The following is an 8,603-nucleotide window of genomic DNA, read 5'->3' on the forward strand; positions in this document are numbered from 1 at the left end:
CAATAGCCTTCATTTCAATTAAAATCTTGCTAAAGTATACAATGTCAAAAGTACCTTTAGTTAAATAATCTGCAGACACTTGTGCAGGACTAGGACTGTCAAAATGAATTCCTTTTTAAAAAGGGAACAAGGAGAGTTAACAATTTGCTCAAGTATTTAGAATTAACAAGTTATATAGCTGTTACGATTTTTGGAGGGAGTGGGAGGAGAAAGGCTTAGAATTCACTCTATAGACCAGGCTGGCATGGAACTCAAAGAGATCCACATACATCTGCCTCCCAAGTGCTGGGATTAAAGGCCTATCATGTCTTCTTATCAAATATACTGGCACATACTTTAGGATAGCAGACTTTATGAAACCTCTGGGGCTAGGGCCCAGTCTGGCTGATGGCACCAATGCCAACGCCCTCCGCCCTCCTGCCTTGACAACATTCAATGGTATCACAGGATATTCTTGGTACTACTTTTCACATGAAGGTTTTTTAATTATTTATTTATTTGGTTGGTTGGTTGGTTTTTTGAAGCCCTAGCTGTCCTAGAACTCACTTTGTAGACCAGGCTGGCCTTGAATTCAGAGATCTACCTGCCTCTGCCTCCCAAGTGCTGGGATTAAAGGTGTGTGCCACGACCTGGCATGTGTATTTTAAGAAGAGGTCACATGTAGTGAGAATTTTGGTTTCTTTAAAAAACGCAGAAATAGGAGTACACTTTTGTTTTATTCCCAGGCATAGGGATGTGGGGCTGCTTCAGACTGTCCAAAGCAGGTGTGAGTTGCCTTGTGCTTTAGCAGGGCTAAACAGAGCCATGCAACTATTATCCTCACAGATATCATCAGAGGAACACAAACCTCTTTTTAAAGGTGGTCACAATAGGATAGTGTGCTAGTGGGAATAAGAAGGACCCTCAGAAGCTCATATATTTAAATGTGTTTGAAGATTAGGAGGTATGGTTGTGTCCTTTGAGGGTACAAAAGTCCAGGCCACTTCCAGTTAGCGCACTCATTCTCTCTATCCCACACTTGTAGACCAAGATTAAGCTCGTATGACTGCTCCAGCAGTGTGCATGCCTGCTGCCATGCTCCCCAACATGATGGTCATGGACTCTAACATGAAACTGTTGCCCCCCCCCCAAAAAAGTTTATTCTTCTATATTTTGCTTTGGTTAAGGTATCACAACAGAAACATAATTAAGACAGATTTTGTCTTTCTGCTCAATTGAGACCCATTAGTCTTTGTAATACGTGTTACGTATTATGTAATGTTATTCGGGGATTTTTTTGTTTTTGTGTTTTTGGTTTTTTTTTTTTTGTTTTTCGAGACAGGGTTTCTCTGTGTAGTCCTGACTGTCCTGGAACTCACTTTGTAGACCAGGCTGGCCTCGAACTCAGAAATCTGCCTGCCTCTGCCTCCTGAATGCTGGGATTCTAGGCATGTGCCACCACGCCCGCTGTAATGTTATTCCTAACAGTCCTTGGAATAGCAGAATGCTTTTATTCTTGCAGAATTGTGTTCTGCTCCTGAAAGGTTATACTTCAACACAAAATGCTATTAGTTCTGACATCTGACAATAAGACCATAAAAGTTACAGTTATTCTGGGCTGGTGAGATGGCTCAGTGGTTAAGAGCACTGGCTGCTCTTCCAGAGGTCCTGAGTTCAATTCCCAGCAACCACATGGTGGCTCATAGCCATCTGTAATGAGATCTGATGCCTTCTTCTGGTGTGTCTAAGACAGCTGCAGTGTACTCAAAAATAAAATAAATAAATAAATCTTAAAAAAAAGTTTCAGTTGTTCAAAAATAATTGGTTATTTTCTAGCACTGCGTCAGAAGGTATGAACATAAAATTGAATACATCATTTCTAACTTCAAAGACTGAGTCCTTAAAGGAGTGTAGTAAGCTAATAACGAATTGATTTCCAAACAACATTATCCATTCTGTGAAGGATGGGTGCAGGATACTATGGGAGCAGAGAAGCACCTGCCACAGTTGCAGGGTATAGACACCAGACGATGTCTAAACTAACAGGTAGAGGGACCAACACGCGCAAGGTCTAGAAGGCAACAGTTAGGGGAGGTGTGGATAGGTTTAAAAGACTGGAGTAGAGCACGGGTGAGGATGCTGGCATGTGAAGATGTCAGAGCCTGAAGGCTCCTGATGCCAAGTGTCTGGATTTTTCTTCAAAGATACTTTTCACAGATATGCTTAGAAAGATCAATCATTCCAGTGTCAAAACACTCGATTAGGGAAGTAGAGAACACTAGAAAAGAAAAATCAAAGAACTCTTTAAAAAACAAAGAGGATAAAACCAATGAACCTACCTACTGTCGAAGCTTGAATCAGCAACAACCTGAAGACTTTCCAGAGAAGATCCGTCATTCACGTGCAGGAACAAAACTTCCTTCTGGGCTCTGACGGACCGGACCCATCCCTGGAAAGAAGTATTGTTAAATGTGAGCCTAAAGTCAAGCACTTTACACTTTCGTTACACATTCAAACAAAGGCTGACAGAGAGATTCACAGTCTTGCCTCAATGTCAGCTGCATAACGTGAACTGCTTTTGGCTTATCTGTATGTGAAGAACCAACAGTGTCACGAAGCTAAGTATGGTAGCATATACCTGAGACCCAGCACTTGGGAAGCCACGGCAAGAAGATCCCAAGTTCGAGGCCGACTTTGACTATGCAGCTAGTCTAGGTCTTAAAAGAAAAAAAAACAAAACCAAAACCAAAACCAAAACCAAACAAAGGAAAAACGTATAATGAAATATACATATTAAAATATCACAATGAAAGAAATCTATTTTTTTAATTCTTGTGGGTTCATAGTAGATTTCAAAAACTATTTGTGTGTCTCTATACATCATGTGTATGGGGCGCCAGGAGAAGGTGTTGGATCCCTAGAGCTGGAGTCACACAGTTAGAAGCTGGCCTATGTGGGTACCGGGAGCTAAACTCTGTCCTCTTATTCCTCTCAAGGAACAGTGAGTACTCTTAACCACTGAGACATCTCTCCTGCACCTGAAACCTATTTCTTTGTATGTTAACCAATACATTAAAATTTTAACATATTATTATCAAAAGCTGCCTCTTGAGCATTTTTTCACATGTGATCTTTTGCTACATTTGCTAGAAAAATTGCTCTGCAGCAGGGACAGAAATGTTAACACCAAACAAAGATTTATGACAAAAAGAAAAGTCTCATTATGAACATATAGTGATACATCAATTTCAAAGACAGTCTTAACTTAAATGACAGGTATGTGCATGTACAAATGAGAAGCCTTCAAGTAGACTGCAAAGACTGCTAACAGCTACATTCCCAACTCAAATTTACCTAGAGAGAACAATGTTTTCAAAAACAAAGATACATTGTGGAGTATCCCCTAAATGGATACAGAAAAATACTTCCTACTAACCAGGCTTGTGGAAAACAAGAGATGAGACCCCCCCACACACACACATACACACTCCTGTTATAACCATGTCTGTCACTCAGCAATACCTACAGGCACTATGACAGGTGTGCCCAAAATACTTTAAGGGAAAGAGGCACTCTTACTTGTTTTTAAGTTTATTGCTAGTACATAGATAACAATCTAATGTTTTTGTTGCTATTTGTTTTTGAGACAAGGTCTGGAGTCCAGCATGGAACTTAAAGAGATGCACCTGCCACTGCCTCCCACCCACCCACTGAGATTAAAGGTGTAGTACCACACTCTACCTATTTTTAAGTATGTATGTGTAGGATATGTAAGAGCAGGTGCCCACAGAGGCCAGAAAAGAGCGCTGGATTCCCTGGAGCTGGAATTATGGTGGTTGAGAACATTCTAGTTTAGGTTCTGCCAATGAACTCAGCTCCTCTGTAAAAACAACAACAACAACAACAACAACAACAACAAAAAACCCAACTCTGGTTCTCTAGAATGGTACCAAGTGCTCATAACTGCATCTCTCCAACACACATGTTGTAAGTGAAAGAATATCTGCTACCTATTGGACATGTGTCATGTTAAAAATAAAAGCTTACTTCTTTCATATACTGTCTTGTTTCCTTCTCATAAAAGTCCTAATGCTTATCATGCCTCTCTCACAAATAAGCAAACGTGGCTCTGGGCTGTTAAATGAAAGTCACAGTGCTGACGAACTGTGTTCAAGTGTGAACAAAGGTTATTCGGCTACAACGGGACTGCACACCATAAAGCACAGCCCACTCAGTCTCATGTTCAGGGCATTGCATCCCACCCAGGCCCAAAGGCACTGTCTGAGTTAGGGTTTCACTGCTGTGTACAGACACCATGACCAATGCAAGTTTGATAAAAGACAACATTTAACTGGGGCTGGCTTACAGGCTCAGAGGTTCAGTCCACATCATCAAGGCAGAAACATGGGAACATCCAGGCAGATATGGTGCAGGAGGAGCTGAGAGTTCTACATCTTCATTTGAAGGCTGCTGGTGGAAGACTAACTTCCAGGCAACTAGGGTGAGGGTCTTAAGCCCACACCCACAGTGACACGCCTACTCCAACAAGGCCACACCTCCTAATAGGGTCACTCCCTGGGCCAATCCCATATGAACCATTAAAGGCACCCACATTTGCTCAGCCTCAGTCAACAGCAACTCCCAAAGCACCACTCTTATTTTTATTTGTTGGAAAGCTAACATGGAGCACTTTTGAGGTGCTTCTGTCCCAAATTCTAAGTACTGTGCTATTTAACCCTTACAAAGGCTAAACAAAGTGGCTGTGGACATTTGTGAAAAGAACACTTAGAAAAATTTAAAAGATAATCCAGGTAGAAAAAAAAAATGATCAGGTAGTACACTTGGGACTCAGATACAGTTAGTATTCTGAAGTGTCAACGCGCCTTCTAGACTGCCATGTCTTCCCCATCCTGCCGGGAATGCATCCTGCCGCTATGTCTAACCCTACCTGGGGATACCATCCTCCAAGACAGCCTGACATGCAGGTAACACCTTCTTGAGCTCCACACAGCTCAGAAACTCCCTGTTTTTTTATAGGTCTTTATTCACACCATTAATAACCACCACATTGCTGTAAACTAGGGCTAAACAGAAATATAATGTGAGTTTTACAGTTAGCTCCAAGGTTAACAGCACTTTCTTCTCTTTCAGAGGACCCAAGTTTGGTTCCTATTACCTTCTGGGGAAGCTCACAACTCCTTGAAACTCCAGCTCCAAGGGATCTCACACCATCTATGGCTTTCCACAGGTACACCTACCTATGTGTCATATCTCAAACAGACACATACATATAAATACAAAATAAAATTAATCTTTAAAAAGATTTGTCCTGGGCTGGAGAGATGGCTCAGTGGTTAAGAGCACCGACTGCTCTTCCAGAGGTCTTGAGTTCAAATCCCAGCAACCACATGGTATAACAAGATCTGACGCCCTAGAGTGACTGAAGACAGACAGTTACAGTGCACTTACATATAATAAATAAATAAATAAATAAATCAGAGTTAAAAAAAAAAAGATTTGTCCTTACAGTAAAAGTAAAAGTAGGCAATGAATAACATGCTATTCAACCAATTATTCTCTGAATATCATTCACATGTAAAAATACTTTATATATATTTATTATATTTATATTTTTATATTTCTTTACTCTTCAGAGTTATGTATTTTACTCTTACAACACACCTCCATATAGCTGAAACACACCTTAGGTGCTCAGCGCCACAAGTGGTTAGCAGTTTCCATATTACACTGCTAAGCACCCAAGTAAAAGAAGGCCTGTTACTTGGGTAGTAGGTTCAGTTCATCTGTGAATCTCCTTTTGATCATCACACAAATGATAAAACTAGTGCATGTCAAAATAATCAAAGAGTACAGCAAACAGTTTTGATAACTTTGACTGGGATCATGGAACAAGTATGAAACCGAAATAAACACAAGGAAGAACAGCTTGGTCATACTGCTGGATACCAAGAATATATAGATAAGACCAATTAGTGTGTTTCAGGCATTCAAGAAGAAACAGCCAAGCACCAGTCTTATTCTTTCTGTGCCTTTAGGGATCTATTCAAAGCTGCCACAAATAACAGCAGCTAACATTGACTGAGAGGCCTCTGTTCTAAATACCCTGTACTCATTAACCCGTTTAATTTTCAGAACTCTCCAAAATATAGACTATAATCTCCATTTTCATAAGAGAAACTGGGGCCTGAGGCCCTTTCGTGACAAGCTATGTAGCAGGTCAAGCGAATTAAGCCAAGGCAACTGCAGCCTTTAGCTTGTCAAACTACAACATTCTGCTCTTTCTCCTACTTTAATCTCCCGGGCCTAGGTGACTGAAACTGAAAACACATGGGTTCTCCTGTGTCCAACTTGTGTCCAATGAGCCACAATGAGGGACTGAGATTAGCTATGAATACAGCCCAACACGGACTGGTAAACTTCGAGACTTTGTAACTGAAGGGTAGAAGCCGTAACTCGATGGGCTCAAGTATGAACTTGGTAGGTGAAAACATCATGGTGCAATGTCAAAAGGCTGAACACACCTGGGACCACTATTTCCTGCCAGCCAGGTGAACAGGAAAAGGGAAAGACAGAATTTCTGCTCTCAAGGAACTAGGGCAAGACATCGCATGTTATTACTACAAAGATAGATGAAAGAAAGAAGGAAAGAAAGTTTTCATTTCAAATTTTCCGCAGGATTAAAGCGTTTAGAAGTAACGCCTAGGTGTCATGAAAAGTTCGGCTGCCGCACTTCTAATCGTCAGAACGATCTGCAAAAATAACAGTACGGTCCCAGAAATGTGAACCTTCGAGACGCCTTCACTTCCAACTTTGCTCTGCCCAAGCTTGGTCCAATGGGACAGCTCTGAGCCGAGCAAGCTCAGGCAGCAGTCTTTGCACACACCCACCTGCACCGTTACGCACTCCCCACTCGCGTCCAGGACCCTGAGGGCGTCCCTCACGCGCATTTTGGCAGACGCGCGGGGCCTGGGGCAGGAAACGGAGGAACAGAGGCGCAGCGCGCCGAGTAGGCGCCGGGCCCCGAGCATGGCGAGACCGGCCAGGGTTGGTTCCAAGGAACAGCCGGGGTACGTCTCGGCTCGCAGTCCGCCGGAGCAGCCTTCTTCACCGGCGCAGTCCTGCTGTCAGGCTCTCGTGTCGCCCTTCCCTCCGCGCCCCGAGCAGTTCCTGCAGGACCCCTCCGCGTCTCCCTCCCGCAAGCACGTAAGGTCCAACTACACAGAACACGGAGGTGGGACCTGAGCGCAAACCCAGAATTAAAGCACGTTGCAATTGAGCTACGTCACCCCGTCCGCGCTCCTAGGTCATCACGCTAGGTGGAGTCTGAGACTGAGCATGCGTGATTGTGTCCCGGAGCTTTGTGAGGCGGGCCAAGGGGCGGGGTGATAAGCGCGGGGCGGGTGGGGGCAGTGCAGGATTTGAGGTGGGCGGGGCTAAGGCGCAAGGCTTTCTCAGATTTCTCAGAAGCTTCTGGGTCATCGCTGGGACGACTGAGGAATACTGACAAATATGGGCAGTATTGACAGATGCAGAAGGCAAATGCCTGTGCAGAGTCTTTGGGGTGGAAAGGAGTTCTGAACTGTGGGGAAGTCAGTCTCCTGTCCTAGTACCTGTTGAAGTCACTGTTGTATGATATCCAAACACTCCATTGCTTATAAAGGAGCTTTGCCTGCCAGAATCGACAAGTCTTTCTCTTGCTTGCATTTGTTTGAACTGAAAACAATGACCTTTGCATATATTCAGCTACATTTTAAGTTTACACAAAAATTATTTCTTAAATAACTCAGACTCTTGGTTAGCATTCTGTCTAAACTCCACCCCATAATTTCCTGGCAACAGCCAGGTATGCTCCTCCCTACAGTTACCTGGCAACAGCCAGGTAGGGACCCACTATAAAAGGGATTGCTTGCTCCTTCCTCTCTCTCTTGTTCTCTTATTTCTCTCTTGTCTTCTTGGGCTCTTCCCTTCTCCCCTCCCTTTCCGATTCCCTTCCCCCTCTCTCCACATGTTCTTGCCCGGCCTCTACTTTTCTACTCTTTCTTTTTCTCTGCCTCAACTATCCTCTTAACTCCCCTTCCCACGCCCTGAATAAACTCTATTCCATACTATACCATCATGCTGCTGGTCCCTCAGGGGGAAGGGATACCTTGGCATGGGACCGCTGAGACACCCCCTTCCCCCATACCTCACCACAAAACCATAGAACATGACCCCTTTCTCTTTATCTTTTTATAAACACATCACACATGATAATGATTTATCTAGTTAAATAAGAAAAGGTCAAAATAAGGAGTAATTAAGTTGCCGCTGTGAGACACCATAGTACTGTCCATCAGGAGCTTATGGTGTAAAGACGATGCTTGGGAGAGAGACAGAGAGGAAGAGATAGAGACATGGAGACAGGCAAAGATTCAGAGGCAGTGAGACAGAAACAGAAATCATTACATTATAACCAGCAAGAGCACACATAGATATGGCTACAGAGTGACTGTGGAGCGGCAACCCAGAGAAAGATAATTAGGCTGAGTTTGGAGGAAAGTTAGAATTTTGCCAGATGAGAATGTCAGAAAATTTCCTGTGAGAAGAGGAAAGGAAAATCTGCT

The 8,603-nt window shown here is 43.2% G+C and overlaps 1 protein-coding gene across 3 annotated transcripts in view; it reads right to left on the reverse strand.

The window, feature by feature from the left end:
- Positions 1–7,266, reverse strand: part of Nars2 (asparaginyl-tRNA synthetase 2, mitochondrial) — a 113,653-nt gene extending 106,387 nt beyond the window's left edge. For all 3 annotated transcript variants that reach the window (XM_052158492.1, XM_052158485.1, XM_052158501.1), the window contains exons 1-2: positions 6,888–7,266; positions 2,319–2,428 (exon numbers count right to left, since the gene is read on the reverse strand). In XM_052158492.1, the coding sequence (XP_052014452.1) occupies positions 2,319–2,428; positions 6,888–7,028 (251 nt within the window). In that variant the 5' untranslated portion in view covers positions 7,029–7,266. The remainder of the gene's footprint in view (positions 1–2,318; positions 2,429–6,887) is intronic.
- Positions 7,267–8,603: the final 1,337 nt, after the last annotated feature.

This window comes from Apodemus sylvaticus, chromosome 1 (genome assembly GCF_947179515.1).
Source record: "Apodemus sylvaticus chromosome 1, mApoSyl1.1, whole genome shotgun sequence".
NCBI classification, from domain to species: domain Eukaryota; kingdom Metazoa; phylum Chordata; class Mammalia; order Rodentia; family Muridae; genus Apodemus; species Apodemus sylvaticus.